This window comes from Carcharhinus amblyrhynchos, chromosome 6 (genome assembly GCF_965287045.1).
Source record: "Carcharhinus amblyrhynchos chromosome 6, sCarAmb.v2.hapA, whole genome shotgun sequence".
NCBI classification, from domain to species: domain Eukaryota; kingdom Metazoa; phylum Chordata; class Chondrichthyes; order Carcharhiniformes; family Carcharhinidae; genus Carcharhinus; species Carcharhinus amblyrhynchos.
In genome coordinates, this window is record NC_137329.1 from 45,045,264 (window position 1) to 45,071,291 (window position 26,028).

General features: G+C 40.8%; 1 protein-coding gene across 2 annotated transcripts in view; it reads right to left on the reverse strand.

Annotated features, from left to right (window-relative positions):
- Nucleotides 1-9,574: 9,574 nt before the first annotated feature.
- The window catches only part of LOC145343867 (acyl-CoA 6-desaturase-like), a 54,976-nt gene continuing 38,522 nt past the window's right edge, over nt 9,575-26,028 (reverse strand). For both annotated transcript variants that reach the window (XM_080190338.1, XM_080190337.1), the window contains 7 exons: nt 25,208-25,268; nt 25,041-25,117; nt 24,200-24,297; nt 22,718-22,814; nt 15,834-15,913; nt 13,628-13,753; nt 9,575-11,466 (listed from right to left, as the gene is read on the reverse strand). In XM_080190338.1, the coding sequence (XP_080046464.1) occupies nt 11,415-11,466; nt 13,628-13,753; nt 15,834-15,913; nt 22,718-22,814; nt 24,200-24,297; nt 25,041-25,117; nt 25,208-25,268 (591 nt within the window). In that variant the 3' untranslated portion in view covers nt 9,575-11,414. The remainder of the gene's footprint in view (nt 11,467-13,627; nt 13,754-15,833; nt 15,914-22,717; nt 22,815-24,199; nt 24,298-25,040; nt 25,118-25,207; nt 25,269-26,028) is intronic.

A 26,028-nucleotide genomic window follows, 5' to 3' on the forward strand; every position in this document is an offset into this window, starting at 1 on the left:
TCACGGAATGTTGAGAGATGCACAACTTAGCAGGAATATTGTTGTAGAGCCTTGTCACTGTCCAAACTTAAGACCATAAGATATAGGAGCAGAATTAGGCCATTCGGCCCATCAAGTCTACTCCACCATTAAATTATGGCTGATCTGTTTCTCAACCCCATTATTCTGTCTTTTCTGCATAATCTATGCTCCCCTTACCAGTCAAAAACCTATCCATCTCAGCCTTAAATATACTCAATGACATGTCCTCCACAGCCTTCTGTGGCAATGAATTCCATGGACTCAACACTCTCTAACTGAAGAAATTCCTCTTAATCTTGGTTCTAAAAGATCATCCCTTTACTCTGAGGCTGTGCTCTCAGATCCTAATCTCTCCCACTAAGGGAAATACCTTCTCCACATCTACTCTATCCAGGCCTTTCATATTCTGTAAGTTTCAATGAGATCCCACCCGCTCCCCCCGACTCCTCCCCACACCACCATCCTTCTAAATTCCATTGAGTACAGACCCAGAGACCTCAGAGCAGCAGAGACTAGGACCCAAGAGCAGAACTTCAGAGTAAAAAGATGACCCTTTAGAACTGAGACGAGGAGGAATTTCTTCAGCTAGAGGGTGGTGAATCTGTGAAATTCATTGCCACAGAAGGATGTGGAAGCCAGGTCATTGAGTGTATTTAAATAGAGATAGATAAGTTTTTGATTGGTAAGGGGGTCAAAGGTTACGGGGAAAACGTGGAGGAATGGGCTTGAGAAACTTATCAGCCATGATTGAATGGTTGAGCAGTTTTGATGGGCTGAATGGTCTAATTCTGCTCCTATATTTTATGGTTTTATGGTCTATAATCCTACTCAGAGTTGTTTTTATGCTGCTCATTACCCTTGCTAAATTTCAAAATCCTTATGTTAACATTTTGTGCATATTGTAAAATTTACTCTTTCCCCATCTTTCTGTTATGGTTCTGTCAGCCAAAAACCTCCTATAAGTTGTTAAGCATCCAATACATTCTATAAATACCGATAACCATCACGTTGCATCTACAAGTTACAAGCCCAATTTATTCAGCTGGGAACATTAAATGTCAATTTTCTAATTAGATTTTTTAAAATGTTGATGTATTTATCAACATGTGTTGGATGTCTTGTGATAGAAGGTGTTATATGGAGTTTATCTCATTACTTTGACCAGTAAAGTTGGATTTTTTGCATTTATGTCAGTGCTTTTGGTGGCAGAATATAGCATAATGATCAGCTTAATGCATTGCTGAATCTGTGGAGTCCTCAGTACAAACAGATGCATACAAAGAGACTGACAGATTGCATTGTGATCAGCAATGAGACTGAGGTGACACTTCCCAAGAGCAGCTGTCATTTCAGTTGGAGCCACTGCTAGAACTGACAAACAACCCAAAAAAGTTTGAAAACTGGGTGATAAACCAAAAATGGCAATCAATTGATACATTCAGGAATGTGATGGGAATTAATAGAAATCAATTGTAATAGATATTCAAAAGCAAAATTCTGTGGACGCTGGAAACCTGAAATAGAAACAGAGAGGACTGGAAAAGCTCTCCTGGAGAAGAAGAGACATGTTTGACTCAAAATGGTAACACTGTTTCTCCCTTCGCACAGCAGCAGATCCAGAATGGATGCTGTCTGGGAGGTATCATCTGAGTGAAAATAAGTGGAAGAGGAATGAAAACAGCTAGAAAAGAGACACCAAACCACAACGTATCGAACAAGCCCTATTACAAAACTTTATTGAAAGGCTGAATTATTGGGTGCAAATGCAAGGACTCTGCGAACAACCTATTGGGGAGGCAGTAGCATAGTGGTACCGACACTGGACTGGTAATTCAGAGACAGATGGTGAAATTTGAATTCAATAAAAATTTGGAATTAAAAGTCTAATGGTGAAACCATTTTTGATTGTGGTTAAAACCAATCTGATTCACTAATGTCATTTAAGGAAGGAAATCTGTCATCCTTCCCTATATGTAACCCCAGATTCGCAGCGATATAGTTGACTCTGAAATGGCCTAGCAAGCCATTCAGTTCAAGGGCAGTTAGGGTTGGGCAATAAATACTGGCCCAAGCAGTGACTCCCACATCCCATAAATGAATATAACTAATGTAACATGTGGTACCTCTGACCTGAGTTGAAATCAATGCCTTGATGTTTAAGGGATACTTGATCTTTTGCACATTTCAATATACAAAAGTAACAAGAACAATGGATTCATGTAGTGAGAGTCAGTGAGATGTTCTGCATCCTTTATTGGTGCAGCACAATGAACAGCAGAGGTCTAGCACAAATCCAAGATGGACACAAAGTTGGGCATCGTCAGAGTGCTTTTGTGAAACTTATTGAAGATTGAGTTTGGATTTTCAACGGCAGACTTCAACCTATCTATCTCTGTATTAAATTTACTCAATGACCTGTCCTCCACATCCTTTTGTGGCAATAAATTCCATAGATTCATCACCTCTGGCTGAAGAAATTCTTCCTCATCTCAGTTCTAAAGCGTTGTCCCTTTACTCTGAAGTTGTGCTGGGATGATGTAAGGCATTGCTACACTCAAAGTTCACAAATATCCAGCAGTCAAACAGGAGACGTCAGGAGATTGGAGAAATTTTAATGTTACTCTGATGATGTACAATCAGGATGGTACCAGGATCAGTTTCATGTATGAATTTCTACCAGAAAAGAAAAATGCATTTTTATGCCATGAATGTTTTCAATTCCAAACCACTTTATCAAAATATGTTTCTAATGATAAGGAAACCAAATGCTTCAGCACCATTTAACAGCATTTTTATTAACTGTATATGTGAAATATCGTACCTTTTAAAAACTTTTGTCTTACACCTCAGCAGATTCAATGAAAATTAAGTCAGTATAAATAGTTCAAGATAATTGTTCTGATTAATCCAAGAATTAATTGTCATTTGCCATTTTAGAACCGCTAACACGTTCAATCATCTGATGATTTTTGACTTAATTGATTTAAAAAACAGCTTAAGCATTTTGCCTGCCCACAAAGCTGTGACCTACATTGTCAATGAGGCCTAGGCTAGGGCATCATTTATTACTTGTTGGTGGGAATGAGGCATTCAGGAAGCGAGAAAGGCCTACAGAAGACTGTCCTGGTAAAACAGGTCTCTCGATAGCTGAATCTAACCTATTTTACTAAGAAGAAATGTTCTAGTCATTGTACCAGCACTGTTTGTGAGACCTTGCAGTACAGAAGCTGGATGACACATTTCCTAACAATGACATGGCTATAGTTCTCAATTAACTATAAAGCACTTTGGGATGTCCTGAGGTTACGAAAGGTTCTTTAGAAATAAACATTCTTTAGTCTGAACTAGCTGGTAATGAATTCAGCTTACCATAGACCGTGGTGTATAAATCAACCTTTCAAATCTCCAAATATCCTTCCAGAAAGTGGGGGTTGGGGGCAGAGTATACAATGTGAATCGTGGGTGTGGGTCCTCACTGTTTTGAAATGTGAAAAAAAACATGGGTAATTCATATTAAATGAATGTGACATGGTTTGTGGAATGAATTAATTGTACTAAGCTCCCTTTAACCACAATCAAAGCATTTCAAAAGCATCAAATTCATTGTCTTCATCGTGCGATGCAAAGCGTTCATCAAATTCATTTTGAGTCACTTTGGCTATGGTTTCATCGTAAGAATCCCATTCTGGGAGATTTGCTGTTTTTACTGTCAGAATCTACCCGCTCCAACAAATTATCTTCTGTCCATCCGTTGAATTAGATATTCCACATTTTCTGAACAATCTGATGATACTTTATCTGCTAATGAAACTTCACCATACATCAAACAGAGCACACATATGCCCACTCTTGCGAGAATTCTTTTCATCATCCATTCATGTATTGCCTTCACCATGAACATGATCCTTGAATGGTTTGCCGAGGCACTCATCAAAAGAACGAACTACAGACGTTAGACCCATCGGTGTAACCTTAGAGTGGTTGGCGTTTCTCTTGGGCACCTTTTGATCTGAACATGGCTCACACAAATAAGCTGCGATTTTTAAATAGACCACTGGGACACCTATTTCACACTTCACTGTAATTAATCCATAGCTTCGCCCAGTCCTCATCCATTATGGGCTTTCATTTTGTTCCATCAGTCAGGCTGCCTGGCACCACTGTGAATCTCACCATCTCATATCCTGTCATTTTTACTAGAACTGTTTTTGAACCTTTATACTCTGTAGTTTTGCTGCTGGATTATCAAAATTGATGGGGGCTTCATCCATCTCGCCAATGTGACTTAAAGGGTACTCCTACTTTTGTCATTGTCTGATAATGAAATGCTGGAAACCAATTTTGGCATCTACATCTCTTAAGAGTTCTCTGCAAGATCTTGATCTTCTGTTGAAACACTAGGCTGTTTTGTTCCATAAAGTAGCTATTTAGACGACTTTAGGACAAATACACAGATAGGAAAGGTTTCGAGGGATATCAGAGGCAAATGGAACCAGTTCAGTTTAGGAAGCCTGGTTGGCATGGACAAGTTGGGCTGAAGGGCTGTTTTCATGCTGTGTATCTCTATGACTCTATACACCGACTAACTGTTGGTCTAAAATCTTTGGGGTTTGAACTCAGGGGTTTGATTTGGCCCACCTAACTGCATATATACAGTTGCATTTCTAGTAATGATATAACCACTCTGACAATTTTCAGGGATGAATTCCAATACGTGCTTAAGGTCAGGTCTGTGGTGGCTCCCTCTTCTGATGGTGTATTTGGTTCTGGGCGTCTTCTTCACGGAGAATTCTTTTTCCATTCTCACACCAGTTTTTCACTAACATTGAGGAGTTAGCAAATGTCATGACTTTTTGCTTGAAAGCAGCTTCATACTTAAATTTTTGCTGGCGGACCCATTTCAGTTTATCACTTGCCATGCCAGGCACAGTGTGCCCTGCATAGTCTGACCAAAGACTCTTGCATATCTTCTTTACAACACAGCCCACATCACCTGCTTGATCCCCTGCACTGACATACAGTATAAGTAAAATAAGCATTTCTGGGGTGAAAAATTGAGCCCCCGGTCAAGAATGCGAGTACAGCATTTCATAGCTAAAAGCGGGGTTGGGGGGTGTTGTTAGAGTTGACTTACAGGCTGAGTATGTGCATAAACATCATTGTTCATGCCAAAAAATGGGATTGTTTCACATGCCAGATTGACTTACACACCGTGATATATGGTAATAGCTGTTGTAACTAGATATAATCATGGTTTAAATGGGAAATACTGACACCTACAATATATCTGCTTAAACTTGTTTTAAATGTTGTATCTCAGACCCTTAGATTCCTTCAATGTGTGTTATTCTCGATAACATAGAAGCCTGAATTTCATGGGAAGTTTTGACGAGATTTTTCAATATTTCACATCCCTGGAATCCACACTCACCTACTTTAAACAGTCAGTGTAATGTTTGCTAAACCAAGGCAAGGAGGAGGAAGTGGAATTCAGAATGCAGAGGTAAAGATTAGAGGGATTCAGGAGGGAAACAGGAAAAAAGTAGCCTTTGAAATGATGTGTGTGTGCCAGATGGTCAATACTTAACGGTAAAATACAAGTCATCTCTGACTATAAATATTCATCATTATTTGCTGTGACTTGTCAATAATGTAATACTCACACAACTCTTAAATATGTTCCATAGGGTATGCATTACAGTACATGAAACCTGCATGTTGAAGATCAGCAGGTTAAAGGTTCTCAGACCATGCAACAGACCCTATTAACCTTACCCTTTCACCATTAAATTCTATGCATAATATCAGAACTCTTGGGTATTGAGACTTGATCTAAAACAAATATATTAAATTTGCTATGTGCTGCATGGTTTAGAGCTTTGTTTATATAAAGAGGGTTACATATTCACATCTGGACATCATCTATTTTACAGGCAAGAATCTAATTGAGGATTTCATACGCTTCACATGTAACTTAATAAATTAAGAACTTGTAAGTGATTGAAATCAAATCAAAAGGTTCAGATGCGTTGTGTGTAGTTCATGCCTAAAAGTGGTTATATGCTGGATCTGAAGCAATAAAACTGGTTGCTGGTTATAAATCTCTTAGCTTCATTCTGACAATAATGGACTTTGATGTGATGCTTTTGATTGATGAGGGCTCTAATCATTAGAGGCTATCTTTTTTATTGTTGTTTTACACCTGGAGATGGGGAATTATTTAATTTCTTGAAATGTCTTTGGGTTGTTATCTCCCAAATCTTTACTGCAACTCCATTTTTGAATGTCTTCAATCACCCATTCTATAACACTGACACTAATATCAAATTCATAAATTACATTCAATGTCACTGTGATGAGTGCACGATCCATTCTCATCCTTCCTGATCTCTCCTAGTCCACATTATCCTCCATTGCCTCTCCTCCTTTGTCCAGCTGTCATGGCACAAATTCTCCTTGTGCCTATCCATGCCTTATCTTCCCATCCCCACCTCTGATGTCTCATAAGTATCTATCCTTGACCCTCTTATTTTTTGACATGCTGCTCCTTGGCGATGGCATCTGAAGATATGCCAAACTGCCATCTGTACTAACTCCTCCACTGTCTCAGTGTTGACATGCCCAGGCTAAGATGAGCTAAAGATTCCTCCAATTAAATTTTGTGGAAAAGAGAAAAATATTATTTTTCACCCCAGTCAGAAACTCTATTCCTTAGCCACCAATTCCAATCCCCTCCTCCCGACCAGTGTCTCAGACTGAAGCAGACTGTTTGCAGCTTCTGTCGCTGAAGAGGCGTTTTGACCCTGAGCTGATCTTTCAACCTCACATGCTACCTATCACAAAGACTGCCTTCCCTGCCTTCACACATGCCTCACCTGTGCTTTTATCACTTCCAGATTTAACAATTCCAATATTCTCCTGGCAGTTCCCCCTTCTTCCACTCTTCAGAAGCTTGAATTCATCCAAAACTCAACGACCTGTCTGCTAATTTACACCATCCCATTCACTGACCATCCCACTACTCACAGATCAACATTGGCTCCCAGTCACTATTACATTGATTAGATTATTGCCTGAAAGACTTGGGGTCTAAATATCAAGGAATACCTGTTCTACTGCCAGCAGCGTAGTGAAGTACGGACCCCAAAGATGCTCACCCTGTACTAAATCTCATTTTAATAACCGGGGAGGGAAACAGTTTTCTATATGGAGAATTCCCCTCACGCAAGCACAACCCCAACCCCACAATCTCACTTTTGTTTCTTTTGCAAATTACTTTAAATCCTGTCCTCTCATTCTTGATCCTTTCACGAATGGGAATATTTTCTCCCTATCTACTCTGTCCAGACCCCTCATGACTTTGACTGCCTTAATCAAATCTCCTCTAAAGAACACAGCCCTATCTTCTCCAGTCTGTCTTCGTAACTGAAGTTCCTCATCCCTGGAATCATTCTCATTAATCTTCACTTTCTCTAATGCCTCAGCTATTGTCCAAAAGTGCAGTGCTCAGAACAGGCCACCGTTCTCCAGCTGAGGCCAAACTGGTGTCCAAGACAATTCCAATATAACCTCCTTGCTCTTGTCATCTAGGTCTCTATAATGTGGAGATACTGGCATTGGATGTATGTCCCTATTAAGCCTTGGCTACTGTATGCTTTATTAACTGTTCTCTCAACTTGACCTGGCATCTTCAATGGCTTATACACCCACATCCCTTTGCTCCTGTACCCCCCTTTAGAGTTGCGCCTTTTTTTTCTCCATGTTCTTTGTAGCAAAATGAGGCTCTGCACTGAACCTCATCTGTCTGCCAATTTGTCCATATCCTTTAGAAGTCCTAAATTATTCATTCTCAGGATGCAAGCCCCAGCATTTATACCCCTGATTGCTTTGAGAAGGCGGCAAAACTACTCCCACAGTGCTGTTAAGGTGGGAGTTCCAGGATTTTAAACAAGCAACAATGAATAAATAGTTGGATGTTGTGTGACACAGAAGGGAAGTTGGAGCTGATAGTATTTCCAGCCACCTGTTGCCCTTTTCCTTCTAAGATGTGGATGCTGTAGGTTTGAGAGGCATTGTTGTTTAAGAAGCATCAGCAAATTGCTGTAGCACATACTGTGGATATTGCAGCCATGATGTAACAATGGTTGATGGAAGTAGTATTAATGTTGGTGGATGGACTGCTAATCAAATCATTGTATTGTCCTGGATGGTGAGAGGTTTCATGGCAGATGGTTTTAGTTAAACCCAGGCCACATGGAGAGTGTTCCATCACATGTCTGGTTCATGCCTTGTAGGTGCTGATAAGGTTTTGGGGAGACAGGAAGTGAGACACTTGCTGCAGAATTACCAGCCGCTGATCTATACCAGTCGTATGTATGTGACTAATCCAGTTGAGTTTCTAGTCAATGGTTACACTGACCCTAACCAGGATATTGATGGTAGAGAAATGGCAAATGAAATGTCAAAGGGAGGCTGGATGTCTTAGAACTGTGTATGAAGTGTTGCAACATCTATTTAGCAGGAAACTGTTGTAGTTTCCACATTAGGCACCTTAATTTTCATGTACATGTGGTGCTGCTCCTGGAATTCAGTAAGAAGTGTAGAATGTTTATGGGGTAAACAGCTCTTTAGTTTTTTGTGCAAAAGGCCATTCCTTCTCACAACAATCCAAGCACCGAGTGTCAGCAAACCTTTTGACTGTGGGGATCATCATGTCAGGCCAGATCCTGTCGTCACCTGAGTCTATTTTCCAGGAAACACTTGTTGAATAGTAATGGGGCATAGGGCATTCTTTTTAAGAATAAAAGTGAATACCTGCTTTTCTCCATCACCAGCAGCACTAATGCAACCACCTTCTTAGAAATCAGCTATTTCAAAGCTTTGATCGCACTCCGAACCTTTCATTCCCTTTCTCCTTGTCTTTCCAACCTATTTCTTCCAGTGCATTTATATCCAGCAGATCATGTCCTGGGTTATTAACATAACAAAGATCCCCTTTTATGTGGACAGGTCATTAGCATGATCAGGCAGCACTGCCTTAATGTTACGGGGGAAGGGCAAGAGGTGCAGTGATGTCAAAATTCCATTCCCATTAGATAGATGTAAGTATCCCTCTGGATGCTGATCCAGTATTCTTAGGCTGGGCCTCTCCTCTGCACTTGCCGTTGCACAGTTCAATCAGGGAATTAATTAGAGGAAAAAAAACACAAAAGACATTTTTCCATTTTTAGTTAATGGCTACTTTGTGTCCTAGCTTTTTTCTTCACCCTACCTTGCCCTGTGATACTGAGATCATCTGTGAATTCATAGCATAGAATCTAGTCCCTGTGTTTATAAAGCACAGTGTATGGGTATTTAAATTTTCAAACAATGTATTGTCAAGCTAACTCATGATAGGAACGATCCTCAGTGATAGCCATATATATGCAGCTGGTGGGGGTGAGTGAGTGAGTGAATGATGCTGTTGTTAAGGTTAGTTAAAGAATATATTCCTTGTTAATAATAATCACCAATGGTTGGGTGAGCTTAAAGGGAATCAACAATTATTTCAATATTGAGTTGTACCAGAAACAGGATTAGTCATTTTATTAAAAAATTACCTATACCACTGTCCTCCTGGTTACTATAAATGATGGACAGACATGACGGAAAGAGATTTCCCTGTTAGAATAACAAACCAGCTGTAGAGATACAGGACAAACATCGAAGTAGGGAACCTAGTGATCATGGTTACAGAAAGCAGGGAAGGAGTGGGGTTTAGTGAGAAAGGAGTCTATGGCGGCTTGAACCTGTATTTCGGTCTTACTCCAAACCGGCACAGAACCAGATCAGTGAAACTCACCCCAAACTGCTACAGAACCATTCATTCCTCAGATCATTTGTAAAAACTTCAGTATTTTCTTTTGTTATTAGGCTCAAGGGGCTTGATTTTATTTGCTCTGGATATAATCAAATTTATGGCAGCATTCTGTTCCCTGTTTCTGGTGACGATAGGTAGGGAGGAGGGGGCAGCGGGAGCAAGCAGTAAGAGTTAAATATTGGACAAGAGGTAGCAACAGTTTAACCCCCTGCCCCCCAGTACCTGTTCATGAAGCAGTGATTTGCACTGGGTAACTGGTTCCATGGGCACAAGTGCCCTTTGGTATCTCAACTAAGGTGCCATCTTTGACAGCTTAATGAATGCAAGCTCTGTGACTCCAAAGGATATATAGCAGAGTGTACTCAAGTACTCCAGTTATGGCCACACAGTGCTTTTGGCAGCAATGGGATTCACAGTCAAGGAACAACCATTGTTTCTGCCAATCCAGGACTAAGACTAATTGTAGCATCCTAGAAGTGTTGGCTTCTGATGGTTATGCTACAATCTCTGCTAGGAAGTCTGTCAGTGCAGATGTTGGTGAGAACAAGATCAGTTTGACATCTTGGCCATAATTTTACCATCCCACCCGCCACGGGAATTGGAGCGGACGAGGGATAGACCATGGAAAGTTCCGTTGACCTCAGGCAGGATTTTATGGTTTCTGGATGAGTGAGGCCATACAATCCTGCTCTTTGGCTGCGATCTTTGCAGACTGGGCATATGAACCTAGGATTTATCTGGTCTGTAAGGCTCTGCATCACATTCAGTGGAGCTATCAGGCAGTTTGACATTGGAGTGGCCTTGTCCTTATCTGGCCAACCTCACCCATAAGGCCATTGTGAAACAGTAATGCCATTGCAACCTGCTGTCATTTGGAATGTTTGCGAATGAGAAAGAATGCAGGTTCTAGATCCCTGCCTGTGACCAGGCTGTCTGCATTATTTCAAATGCATCTTAGAAAGGCGTATTTAAGTAAATAGTCCCTGCCAAGATTAGAAAGAGCTGAGCTGGTTGCTTTAAAAACTGTCATTGTGCATTGCACGTTCTCCCTGCCACTTTCTTGAATAAATGGCAGTAGCTACAGTGAATCATAGCAAATGTGCATTTAACTGAAGGTTAAATATTCCCACAGCTGGTGCAATGATTCCCTCTCACACTGTTTGACAAAATAGGTGTCACAGCACTTGCTGTTTAGGGTCAGCAAACTTAAATAAAATCAAGCCCATTGTCCTACATTTGTCTCAGCTAATTAAAATGAAGTCTGCTCCACTGGCAGTGGGTGCTCGCCAAGGCTGAATAGGAGTGGGGTGGGGGTGGAGCAGAGAACAATTCAATTCAAGGTGTTCTTCACCAGCCATCAATTGAGGATCAGATCATTCGTCAGGTCATGTGGAAAGCCAGTGGCAGCTTCCTGTTAATACTGTGGAAACCATTTGAGATGTACACAGACTCCAAGAGAAACAGGAACTCCAACATGGTACTGGAATTCAGACAGAGACAGGAAGAGAGAGAAGCGAGGACTGATGGAGTAGCCTCACTTGTTGAGATACGCATCTAACCACAAATCACCAGATTTCTTCAGGGACCTGGGAGGAGAAAAGTAGCACATCAGACAAATCAGTGACAGACTTAAATAGGATCAAAATATTAGGGAAATGTAAATGGAACCATTTACTTTTGACTGTTGGTTTATGAATGGTTGACATGTATGAATCAATGTCGAATTTGTTTTGACATGTTTCTCTCATTTAACATAGATGCACAATAGAAGTTGTATAAATTGGATACTTGCTTGCTGAAAATAGTAATTATAAAGTTCTCTAGGTTTGAGGATCATACCAAAAGGATTGTATAACATTTGGCACATGCCAAAGTTGAAAGGAAACCTGCTAACTAAACATCAGTGCCAGTAATGGAATAATTGAGAATACATCATCTGGTGGAACAAAGTAAAGGGCCAGGTAGAAAAATATACATGTTGTTTTGAGGGGGACAAGAGTACTTTTGGGAAAAAAGGGTAGCCATTTTAAACTAGCCTACCAGAGTCAATGAGTTGGTAAATAGGAGAATCAATAAATATTGTACAAATTGATTTCTGGAAGGTTTCACAGAACAGAGTACTAGATAAAATTGAGATTTGTGGAGTTGGAAATAGCCTTGTATCACGGATAGAAAGCAGGGAGAGAGGTAAGAGGCAGAGGCATGACCTTACCAGCCATTCACACCATGCTCCCACTGCAGCGAGGTTGGAGAATTTGGCACCCAGCCAAATCTCCAATTACTACAGCAGGATGCGAACATCCCACCAGCACAAATGGCTGTAAGATTCCAGCCAGAGAGTTGAGATAAAGAGGACCATTTCTGGATTAACTGTAGTGATAAATGGTATTCCCGAGGGTTGGTACTGGGATGCCAGCATTTCACTGTATTTCATATGCATAATCTTAGACAAGGTGGCATAATCTTTAATCCAGATTTTAACTCGGAGTGGTATTCAGATGAGGGGGAGCAAGTGGTGACACAAACCCTGATGTTATGAAATGTGCATAAAAAGCACAATTAGACATTTGTGTAGGCTCAATTAACCCTTCCCAACCAGCACCTTTTGTTACCAACTACATCTTGTTATAATTGTTTCGTTTTATGGTTCATATTAATATTTTACATAAAACTGATAGGTTGCAGATTAAATGCAAAATACATTGAAAAGCCTGGTTAAAAAAAAACTGATAACAAAAACACTAAAGACAAATCAAATCTTTGAAAAGCCTGGTTAAAAGATAATCTTTGTTTATCTTATAAGATTGGAGGTAGAGATGTGAAAATAATAAACAGTAAGAAGTATTCCCTTAGGTTAAAAGAGCTAGAAGGTCCACTCTTATTTTAATATAATAAATGTAGTTTCGGAGAGGGAAAGAAACTGGAAGTTTTGCCGAGTTTGAACCCATAGGAAGAAATTTACAGCTGTCCTCACAAAGGCTGTGACAGAATGCTGTCACCGAAGTTAGACTGGGAGGTTGCATCAGGACTTGGAAGCCCACAGTTGTGAGACCTTTAAGGAAACATTGGACATTTCCTTCGTCAAAAGCATCCCCAAACATCCTGTACTTGGAGAAAGCTGGAGTACTGAGGAGAATTAATGTAAATTGCGAAAGTGGTGACATACCTTTTGGGTTGGTCTTAAGGAGCGAATGAACTTTCAAGATTTGAAAGGGAACTTTTGGGGGAAGTAACAAGTAGCATTGAATTTATCACATGAGTCTTCATTAGCTATAATTAGCTATAAGCTAGTGGTGTTTACTTTGTTTAATTTCTTCTTTATACACTAAAAGTTTGATTTTGTTTAAAAATGCAAAATCTTGTGGGGTAGCTCTGTCAGTTAATTACTGAGGGTTCGGATTTAACAGATCATATCAATCTGTGTGAATGTCTAATCAACTTTCCTGCACTGCATCTAGCTACAGCTAATTCCCCAGATAGATCATCAGCACAGACTATTTTGAAACAAACAAGCTTTAATTAGAGTTTTTAACCCTGTATTATGTACAGGAAATAAAGGCCAAACACATCGTTAAACATTTCTCGTCAGCTTTGAGGTTGTCTATGTGTCTTAAAACCATTTTAAAGAGGTTAGGCTCTATTATAAATATCCCAAATAATTGAGAGTTAAAATAATAGCCTGTGTGTGTGGAAACTGGAATCGTTACACCAAGCACCAACTGATTATAAAGTATGTGTGTTACTCACCCTACAATATCCTTGAAGGCCTGCAACAAAGGCTTCACCTGGTAGTTCAAACCATGCTTGTCACATAGTGATTTCACTAAAGGAGCAATCTTGTAGTAATTGTGACGGGGCATTGTAGGGAAAAGACTGTAAAAATATGAATTAGAGAAAGGAAATTAAATGTTGTCACTTGTAAAGGAGCCTGGTGTTTGAATACTATTCGACTGCAATCAGTTACTTGGAACTCCAACATGGAAATCAAGCTTTCCCTTTAACTCCACTCCTACATCAACCAGATTGTCCCTTCCTTAGCTTATACTCAAGACTATCTGACCATTTATTGACTTTGTTGCAGAATCAGGGCATTGGCAGAATTGGAATGTACTTGATGAACTTACTGCCCTCTTTCTGCACAGCCATTGTATTTACTGGGGTCTTCTACTGAGTGGACAGATATTTGCCTGAATTAGGCAGGGTCCCGAAACAAATCGGGCTCAAATGCCATACATTATAACCTGATATAACATCTCGGAAAATCTGAGCACAGCCTGTACTGTGCACTCTCCATCCAGTTGCACCAGGAAACCCTAAAAAGTTAAGTAAATCCACAAGGCACGGAAGTGCCCCTGCCACTCCTAGGTGCTCTACCCCTTCACCTTTTCTTTCTGTTGGCCCTGGGCCAGGGATTGCAGTGTGATGCCTATGTTTGGCATGCACCAATGGCATGATAATGAAACTTGACCTTCGGAGAGGAACAGGCTTCCCACTGGCACTGGCCAGCCGCCCAACTGTTTTTTAAAAAAAATCAGTGTCCTCCAGCCACAGTATGTTAGTTATCTTCTGAGATAACTCTCAGAACATTCAAATCAGTCTCAGTTGAAGGAATACTCATCTTTTAATCATTAGGCAAATGTCATTACTTTGTTACAAATAAAACAAGTAAGCTCACAAAATCATGAAATGGATAAACACCAAATGCTAGAAATCCAAAGCAGCCTCCAAATCAATTTGCTGCACCTCACACCATCAGTGTTCAGATGTCTCTCCTCATTAGAACATTCCTCAGGTAGGAATTCTCTGAGCCCTGGGCATTCACAGGTCATGTTTCCAGTAAGACCAGCAATTACTAACCATAAGATATTGGGCCAGAATTAAGCCATTTGGCCCATCGAGTTTGCTCCACCATTCAATCATGGCTGTTAAGATTCTCATCACCATTCTCCTGCTTTCGCCCCATAATCCTTGATCCCCCTTACTGATCAAGAACCTATCTATCTCTGTCTTAAAGACAGTCAATGATCAGGCTTCCACAGCCTTCTGTAGCAATGACATTCACTATCTTCTGGCTGAAGAAATTCCTCCTCATCCCATTTTTAAAGGAGCGTCCCTTCATTCTGAGGTTATGCCCTCGAGTTCTAGTCTCTGATCATCCCTAGTTGCTCTTGAGAAGGTGGCAAAGCCACCTTGTTGAACCATTGCAGTCCGCATGGTAAGATAGACTATTACAAACATTTCTGTTACAAATTGAGACACATGATCCCTGGGTGTGCCCTTCTATCTGTCAGGTGAGCATCCAGGCACAGGAGTATGTACCATAAAGGCTGAGGCACAGATCCATATCATCAGTGTGGGAAATGGTATCTGTTTATATAGTGTTGTGCCCTTGATCATCTTGTTTCCCCATCATTGGCTCTATCCTTCTGGCATTCACACAATGCCACACCAAGGCCACCCACCAAGCACATGACCAGCTGAGAGTCAGACTTTAATCATTACAAATAAGTTTCAGATTCATGACACAAATTATGGAATATATGAATTAACAACCCTGTTCAGGTGGTTCTGTATTAAAGGAGAACAATGCAATCAGTGGAATAGATAATTAAAATCAGAATCACTAATAGGAATAGAAAGGCCCAGAGATATAGCAATCTTGTCAATTTAAAATACAGCAGCAAAGTAGTTGGTGAGCATCATATATTTACAAGTATTTGTATTATTTAGATCACTGATTTACTAATTAAGGTGAAACACCTTTGTGAATATAACACTCTTTTGCAGTGTCACAGCAAACATATCCTGACCAAGAGGCCATGAGAAAGCCATTGCATCAGGTCTGGGTTCTCACCTTGGTCTCCAAGTGACAAAAGCCAACATCTTAATGGTGTGTCCTATCCCCATGACCCCCCTCTTCCCCTCCCTTACCAATTGTTTCCTGTTTACTTACTGATGCTCGATCTGGAAGTTGAGATGCCCACTGAACCAGTCATTGAAGGAAGATTGTTCAATATTACATGTGGCGTCCAACTGGAGAATCAAAAACAAATCTGTATGTCATTAGCCATCCTCAAAGGCAATCATCTGAAAGCACTTGACATGCAGGAGGACATTCAGACTTTAAACTGCTGAAGATGGTCTACTGGCTGCAACACTCCTCTGGATTCAGTCATCAGCTATCTTCTTGGTTCATTATCTGCAATGGAGCCAACTGGTGAGTTTATTATAAAGGTACAATACCTCACTTTATTTGTTTTGTGACAAGAGTGAGGCAAAATACATAACATAGGTTTGCTGAGTTGAGCTAAATCAGGTTGTGTGTAACTTCTCAGTATTGTTGCTCCAGCCACATCAACTTGTGTTACAGGAGATGTTGATGATTATACAATTAATGGTGTTAGTTTTGGAAATACATTCCAGATCATTACTGACTTTTCATGCGGGTTGTTATACTCCAGGTATTGGCCTTGTACTTGTACAGTGGGACATGTGAGTGAAACATCGGTTTTATACTGTCAGATTCTAAGTCACTCACAGTGTAAGGACAACAGAGTTTTGATTAGACTCCATCTGAAGTGCTGCATTTCATTGAGTGTCACTCCTTGGGAAGGATATACTGGGCTTGCAACTCAGGTTCAAAAGAATGATATTGGAGCTAAGAGAATAAAATGATCAGAACAGGTTGTCTAAACTAGACTTATTCTCTAGGAGATCAAGGAGTGATCTAATTGAAACGTTTAAAATGATTAAAGGATTTAGTGGGGTGGAGATGGAGAAACCAATTCCACTGGTGGGTGAAAATTAGAGTTGTTCAGGTTTGAAATCAGAAATATTTCACATAAAGGGTGTGAAAATCTGGAATTCTCTCCTGCAAAAATCTGCTGAGCCTGGGCCAACCAAAAGTTTCAAGCCAGAGATTGATAAGTGTTGGTTAGGAAGGATATTAAGGGTTACTAAACCAAGAAGGGAGGATGGAGTTAAGCTAAAGATCAAACATGATCCAATTGAATAATGGATCTGGTTGGATCAAGGAACAGAATGACCTACTCATGTTTCCTGTTACACTAAGTCTAGTTTGTTTTATGAAAAGCTTGGATTTATATCAGCCTGATGTGATTGTGCAGAGAATGTGATGCTGAGACAGTGTTAAACTGTCTCCTGAATCAGTGACATCTATAGCCTAATCCCTGTTTGAAAAAAGAGGAATAAAGCATACTGGGAAAGAAAGGATATTGGGAGCAAAGGAGGAAAGTACTTACAATCATCCCAAAAAGGAAAGATTATCAGGTCCAGCAAGTCTGGCCCACCCTGACCTGGTATAACCCATACGCACCATCAACTCACTCTCCCTGTCAGGCAATTCCCTGGAAGAGGCAAGAAAAGTGAAAAAAAGACTCTTGGCCAATTTCAGAAAATAAACTAAGGGAAATCCTCGCCAAAGGTCATCAAACAAGCTCCAGGAGCTCATAGTTTTTGGTTTTGTTAGTCTCATTTAATCCACATTCTGTTGTTTAAGAAAAATGTCTACATTCCTACTTCATAACCCGTGCTCCTGTCCTATGATTCTTTAAGATCTCTGCACTCCTGTTCTGGCCTGGTGAGCATCTCTGATTTCCTTCACTTCACCAGCTGCTTGGGCTCTGGAATTCTCTCCCGAAAACTGTCTACCTCCTTCTCTGACTTCAAGTTGCATCTTCAAACCTATTTGTTCATCTGTCCTAACAACTCTATGTATCTGAGTGTCACGTAATTGCAAGTTGTTCTCCTCCACTCTTAGAAACTTGCCCAGCTCCCACCTGAAAAGTAGTGTAAAAAAACACTAAAGCAGTGGTCCAAGTAACCTCACTAATTCTAAACGACCTGACAGATATACATATATACAAATTAGAGCAGGAGTAGGCCATCAGCCCCTTGAGACAGCGCCACCATTCAATAAGATCATAGCTGATTGTAACCTCAACTCCACATTCCTGCCAACCTCCAATAAACTTTTACCCTTTTGTTAATCAAGAATCTAGCTAGTTCTGCCTTAAAAACATTCAAAGACTCTGCTTCCACCATCTGTTGAGGAAAAGTGTTCCAAAGACTCACGACAATGAGAGAAAGAATTTCTCCTCATTCCTGTCTTAAATGAGCAACCTCTTATTTTTGAACAATATTACCAAGTTTTAGATTCCCCACATGAGGAACTATCCTTTCCTGAGAATCCTCTCCATCCTGTAGTGACCCCTCAGGATCTTGTGGGTGGGATTTTCCAGCCACGTGCACAAGACTAGAAATTCCCACCCAAGGTCAGCGGACTTTTAAATCATCTGCCAAATGTTTTACCCCATCTACTATGATTCCCACAGGCGGAATGGGAAAATTCCATCCTATATGTTTTGATAAAGTTACCTCTTACTCTCCAGTGAATACAAGCCTAAACTGTCCAATCTTCCTTCATAAGGCAACGCGCCCATTCCAGGTGTTAGTCTAGTAAAACTTCTCTGAACTTCTAACACACTTACATCTTTCTAAAATGAGGAGGTTAATTCTGTACACCATACTCCAGATGTGGTCTCATCAATGCCCTGTTCAATTCTAACATAACTTCCTACTTTTATATTCAATTCCTCTCGCAATAAACAATAACATTCTATGAGCTTTCCTGATTACTTGCTATACCTGCATAATAACCTTTTGTGAATCATGCACGAACAGATCCAGATGCCTCCAATACTTACAGCTCTGCAATCTCTCACCATTTAGATAATGCATTTCTTTTTTTCCATCCTGCCAACACGGATAATTTCACATTTTCCCACATTATACTCCATTTGCCAAAGCTTTGTCCATTCACTTAACCTCTCTCTTTGTAGCCTCTCGTCACTTCAGACATTAATTACAGAACAGAACCCAAAGCACTTCACATCAGTACAAATTATCTTGTGCAACCAGTGAGTTGTTTATGAAAGATCTCTTCTGGAACGAAATAAAAGGCAACTGTTAACAAGCAGTCAAGATGCTTTATAGTGACCCAATAGTTCTAGCTGCAAAATATTTCACATGCACCCACAAAATGAAGCGAATTCAATTCTGGCCTCAAGTTCTCTGAGTTGGCAGGTGTTGCCCTAAAACATCAACTTATCTTCTGTGCTGAGTGATCCCGAGAAACAGCCAAAGGTGACAAAATGTAGAACAATGACTGGCATCTGTTTTGAACCCCTGGACTTTTACTGGACATCAGGTACTCATTCTCCAGGGAATCATAACCATAAATTCATACTCAGCAGTTTATAGGATCTTACACTGGGACACCGATTAACCACAGCACCTTGATGCTCTCAGAATCACAGGTCTGACCGATACTGGCCAGAATGTGTATTCTTATTCCTATCTTTTTCCAGTCCTGATGAAAGATCACAGATCTGAAACACTCGTTCTGTTTCTCTCTCCGGATGCTGCCAAACCTACTGAATATTTTGTGTATAATTTCAGTTTTGCAGCATCTGCGGTATTTTATATTTGCATTTGTATTATTCCTAATGGTGCTTGAACATTACCTTTCACTGCCTGAACCCTTTGTGATTGATAATGAATATTCTCTAATTTATATTGGTCAAGGCATGACCAAAATAGGATAAATTAATAACTCCAAACACTATTTTAGACCAATTGAGAATGTCAAGCTTAGCTTGATCCACTGGAATCATTAGAATAACTATAACCAATTGTCAGGTAGTAGTAGAGGCGGGTACAATTTTGTCTTTTAAAAAGCATTTAAATACTTACATGAATAAGATGTGTATAGAGGGATATGGGCCAAATGCGGTCAATTGGAATCAGCTTAGGGGTTTAAAAAAAAAGGGGCGGCATGGACAAGTTGGGCTGAAAGGCCTGTTTCCATGCTGTAAACCTCTATGACTCTGTGTTAAAATGGGGCCGATACTTGGAAGCTGCTTCCATTGAGATAGTTAATTCAGAGATTGCCTATTGTCAACTGTGCACGATTTCAAAATCTATTCAAAGTAGCAATAAATGTGATCAATGAGGATAGAAATCTTTCTATCACCAATTACACTGTTTGGTTTAGTTATATACCAAGATTTTTTGTAATTCAGCATAAGACTGTTACCCATAAATTGCCATTCTTTATCTCTATGCCAGGGGATCCCAAACTTTGAGCTGTGACTCCCGATGGGGTCACAGATTCATATTTGAGGTTGCACACTCCTCTTCCTCTGAGTCAACAATGGTGGGGAAGAGACTCGGGCAGGACAGCCCTGAACTCATGTGCTGGAATTTTACCGCCTCCCCTGTCCAATGCTCGTAAGATCCCACCCAAGGCCAATGGAGAATGCCATTCTGCGAGCCTCGCCCATCCTGATTCCATGTTCACAAAGTGAACATGCCGATAAAATTCCGGAAATAGGATTCCTACTGCCAAACAACAAAGGGCCAAAAGTGAGCCAAAACCAAGCGAATTAAACCAAACAGTGTGTGCCAAATGGGCTTGGGCTGTTTGTGCACTGACTTGGCACAGGTTGGCAAGGCACTGGCAGTCACTACTGGAGTGCAGGAGAAACTGGGAGTGCATGTGTCTGAGCTGAGAAGGTGAATGCTGGCTTCAAACCTGCCTGCCTATTGGAGAAGCTCCTTAGCCCAGGATGGGCGCAGACGCGATGGGCCGAATGACTTCTTCCTGCACGGTAGGGATTCTAAGAGTAGTGAGTGAATGAGCGAAAGAGAGGAAGGTTGAGAAGAATGGCAGTTGAGTGAGTGGAGAAGGGAAGGAGGTTGGGAAGAGGGAATGCTGAGTGAGTTGATCTATAATTCACAGTTTAATAATGATATTTTGAATTTATCCAAGATGGCGCCGGAGTGAGGCTGTGCCCAGCATATCTTCAAATTCTGTCTTTTACTCTCGTTCTATGCTTCTCAAACTTCATTCTAACTCTTTTAAATTCTCTAACAGTGCTTTAATTCTGCTGCCATCAGACTTTTGAATATCCCTACCTTGCATTAAGTTGATCTTTCTCTACACCCTAGCTATTACTGTAACACTACATTCTGCACTCTCTCATTTCCTTCCCCATGAACAAGGTGCTTTGTCTGTATAGTGTGCAAGAAACCATACTTTTCACTGTATGCTAATACATGTGTCAATCAAATCAAAAGTTACCAAGCTGCTTTATGGCTGTCGTGCTTTTGCTGCCACCTGGGGTCACATCCATTTTCAAGTGTTAAAATGGAATCACATTGGAAAATAGCATTCTGCTCTTTGCAATTGTTTAATCCTGTCCGGCTAGTCAACAAATGACATGAATCACTGTGGCCTGGCTTCTCCTTTCTGTATCATCGTGAAACTATCATCTAGTATGATCATTCTAATCAGGTTACATTAGTGTTTTAATGAACTGTCTTCTGTATTGTTAATATTCTGAAGAACAAAGTCATTGAAATGTGAGGCTGTAATCGATAAGAGGAATAGGCGTATCATTCAATCTGTTTCTCAGGACAAAGATGAGCCTCCATTAATAATTGAAGATCCCTCTCCACAAATTAATGAAGGATCTAATATACGACATCTCAGTGTGACATTAGAATCATTGTATCCTATGGAAGAATCTTGCTGAGTAACACTCCTGATTTGCTTCCCTTTTCTTTGTTTCTTCACTTCTCTACTGGAAATACTGGCTCTTGCTGGTGTTCTGTAGGCAGTGTACCATTATTCAGGACCTCCTCAAGTAGTCATTCTCCACGGGAGACTAGACAATGACTGAGACCACAGAGACATCACAGCCGAAACTGATCCTGTGCTGAACTCCGCATGCTGCTTGTCCCCCATATTACATACCTTCAATAAGAGGCAAAACGAGAAAACAATATAAATACAGACCTTCTTATTGAACCTTCACTGATGTGGCAGGCCAGGCTTCATGATGACAATCAATCACAATTACAGTTTATAAAGCAGGTGGCCATTTTAATGGTGGCAGCAATTTGGGGCACTTGGAAAAGTTGAATGCAATGATCATTTATGAAATTACCTTATGTTGTGTTTGTACTGCTAGAATTTAATGGACAGCAGTATTTTGATACGAGGACAAGATTTTCATATACCTATGCTTAGGGGAGAATTTCCATTTACCTGAGGAGATGAAATGGAAGGCAGATGACCGGTCAGTCTCCCGCCATGATTCTACCCGCAGGCCATGACTGGATCATTTTTGTTCATGGAAGCTTGGGGATATAATAGTTACCTGCTCAGATATGGTGGGTAGCCCATTAGGCCAATTGAAGGGCCTGTTAAGGCTGGTTCACAGATGCCGACCAGAGTTGGCATGTGGGATGACTGCTGAGCCCTAAACATGGTCGAGAAATGGAGGTAGCATTGCAGTGAAGATAAGGGTTGTCTCCATCCAGCTCGGAGACCCCTACTGCCCATGCCATACCCATAATGCCACAGCTGCAGCTACTGACCATCCAGTGGAAGGAGTTGCCCCTTCACAATGATAGTCTGGCAACAGTGGCCTTTTTGAATTTAAAATTTTATGAAAGCTCTTGAGATGCTCGCTGCCTCTACCAACTACATCAGCAACACCTACTTCTAACCGTGGGGGTGTTAATCATTCCATGCTCCTCCAGCATTAAAAGTCTGTCTGCTGTCTTTAACTGAGTGGCTGATACACAGCGTGGCTCCCAATTTGCCAGCTGGTTAAAAATCATATTGGGCATCAGGCATCAATGTGACAGCAGGATCCCACACCCAGAACAAAAATTCAGCCCTTAGTTCTCAAAGTGTAAAATGACATAAAGAGCTAAAAGAAGAGTCTAATGCTAGCTGAGGGTTACCTGCATACTGAGCCAGTCCTTGTGCTTTTCATTATCAATGTTCATTGGAATATGATTCATCTGAGTCACCCACACAAACCAATGGCTCTCTATGAACCTGCAGAGAGAACCAGAAAATGGCAGGTATCAATAGCTACCAAAATACTTCAAGTGCTGATTCATCTGTATTCTGTTCAGACCAGTCTGAACTGGTTAAACAGTTTTTTGGCAACCTCTTTTGGATGCCCCTTTTCCTTTTAATAGTATAGACTGGACCTGAGAACATATTCCCTCCAGTTCCCTACCTTTCCAATGTTTTCTCCCCCCCTCTCCTGAAGGGATCTACAGATTCCTAAATGGCCATCCTTCCTGCGTGAGCTTAGACACTACAAATTGGCAAGCTTTAAAAGGCACCCCTGCCAAGCTTGAACCTGTCCTCAACCAATATCCGCATACAAACATTTTCAAGAAGGATTGGTAGATAGCAATCATGAGGGGGGAGCTACATTAAATCTTCTACTGCCTTTTGCACAAAAAGTTGTTTCTTAATTTCAATCCTGAAAGATCTGGCTCCAATTGTTGGACTATGGCCCCGAGATCTAGCCTCTCCAACTAAAGGAAATATATTTTCTCTATCTATTTATCTGTCCTCCCTAACATCTTGCAAACTTTGATCAAATCACCCCTGAGCCTTCTAAATGGGGGAGCAGGTAAGATGTCAGGCAGCAGCTTGCCCTTTGACCTATTCAGGCCCAATGAGGTCAACTAATGGCCATTTGGGATCTCATTCTGCCTCTGCCTCTATAATACATGTAGCAAGGGAAAACGGCAGGAAGGCCACCTCAGGTCTTCAAGGCAAGGGGGAAGTTGAGCAAGGAATACTTTTTCTCCCAGTAAAACCCACCCCATGGAGTGAAGTCATTGGTGCAAGCACTGGATTGTCCAGTGCTCGCACCAATAGGTAACGTGAGCTGGGATTAGACTGTTGTGAGACAGGTTAGTTTTACCCTACTGTTGATAAAAAGTTTTGTTGCAATAGTAATCCTGCTCAGTGCGAGAGGAACCACAGGTTCAGACATCTGGTGTATGTAATTGGCTGAGGTGTCAATGGTGCAAAGCTACCATCTGTGGGATTATGACTGAACGCCTCTAAGTCAGAATCCTGCATAAAAGTTTGATTACGCTGTTTCTATGCTCTTATACAGAATCCTCCAAATTGATTTCAATATGAAAGAGCCCATTCAAACCAAGTGAGGGTAGATGGGACAGTTAAATGTATAATTGTATTACCCAATAATCTATCACTCAAATCATAGGCAGAGGCGATGGAGAAAAGGAGAGGAAATTGTCCCTAATGTAGTTTTAGTATGAGTTACATCCCTTCCACCCTGTTCCCGAAGTCCTCCCCAATTATTTAAACATGATAACACCTTGGGCTATAATCTAATAACATCAGTGACTGTGACTGCAACAAAAGGTAAAATTCTTCTCAATTATACATACCTGACAAATATGACGAAGAGTATAGAACCAAAAAATCCATAGAAGGGGATGTAGGTGTTGAAGTAGCGGATGTAGTATGTTGTTGCCCAGGCAAGATCCTGTAGAGTGGAGAAGCAGAAGGGAATGTGTTAAAGGCATTGAGATATTACTACTGATAAATATAAGAGCTATGATCCAGCTCTGATATCTTCATTATGTAGAAGTTCCAGATAGTGCCACGCTCAGGTTTTACTTTATGCTATCACTTCCCATTTGAATTGTTATCATTTCAAGCAATTTTTGGGGGTGAAATTTGGGATTATCAAAGAGTGAAGGGTGGGATTGTACTGCCAGAGTCAATTACCAATGTAACCATGCTCCACCCTGACTGCTCAGCCCTCCTCCTGGATAGAAATCAAACTTTCCTTCCCCCCATCACCCCCGGGCCCCGCCATGCCATTCTACCGTGGTTCTCCAATTACATATTGCACAGCATCTCTTCATAAACAAGAAAAAGCTGACGCAATCCCAATGTACTGCATTATGCAACAGTTGTATACCCAGTATTTCCTGTATAACTAACTCCTCAACACAAGAAGCGCGAGTGCCAGGCAAGAGGTAGTGTTTCGTGTCAGGAAGGCAGTTTCAGACTCACAGCTCCAGACACCTTTGGAATTTCTTACACATGCCCCACTGGCTCATTCTAGGAATGGGCAGTCACCAGTCTGCCCTTTCCCTCAGAGATGAGGGTTGAATGAGGTGCAGGAAAGGCAAAGGGGACATATAGATTTTGAAGTGGGGGGTTGGTGGAAAGAAGGTGAGGGAAAATAAAACCTTGTGTGAAGCATTCTGATCTACTTACGACCCAATCTCGACGGGTAATCATGGTCATCATTATCTGAATGTAGAAATACACCGGAATCAGCAGAGGTGGACCAACTGAAAGAGAAAACAATAAGTGATACCACACCAGGAAACAACAGGCACAACTGACAGCATTGCAATGACTGATCAAGCAACCACACTTACTGAGGAAAAAGTACTCGTGCTGATAGTTGTAAGGCAAATATTTGATCTTCTGTTTTCCAAACTACAAGAGGAAATAGGTGGAATTAGGTTATCACCTGCATAAGGCCATCAATATACAGCACTGTAAATCCTTCACAGGAACCAAGGATCCACTATTCCGTATAAAACTATTTCAAAATCTTCATTGGTATCTAACCCACAACTTCGTCTCATGTATCTATTATTCTATAATAGATAAGATTGCAATCCCACATTCCCAAGAGGAAACACATCAAAGATAGAGCTACAACATTAATCCCTGATTCTTCACCCCATGCTGCCTGTAACTGTCACAAGCATAAATTCACAGAATATCAAATATATACAAACATATTATCCACACTTTTGATTGGGTTCAACTCCCAGGTATCCTCTATTCTATATATGACCATCCGAATCCTTTTATCAATTCCTGGGCAGTTGAAAGTTTTGTAAGTAGGAGGAAAGTATCCCAATACGTCCAACAGCTCTGTAAGTCTGTTATACCTGTCTTCTGCCATCAGTGTCCCCAGTGCCTTTTCTTTTAAGAACCCGACGCACTCCGGACATGCTCTCTTAAATGTTCTTCCGTCGGGAAAAAGATACAAAAGTCTCAGGTCATGTACCAACTGACTCAAGAACAGCTTCTTCCCTGCTACCACCAGGCTTTTGAATGGATCCACCTCACATTAAGTTGATCATTCTCTACACCCTAGCTATGACTAAAATACTACATTCTGCACTCTCCTCTACGAACAGTATGCTTTGTCTGTATAGCGCACAATACTTTTCACTGTATACTA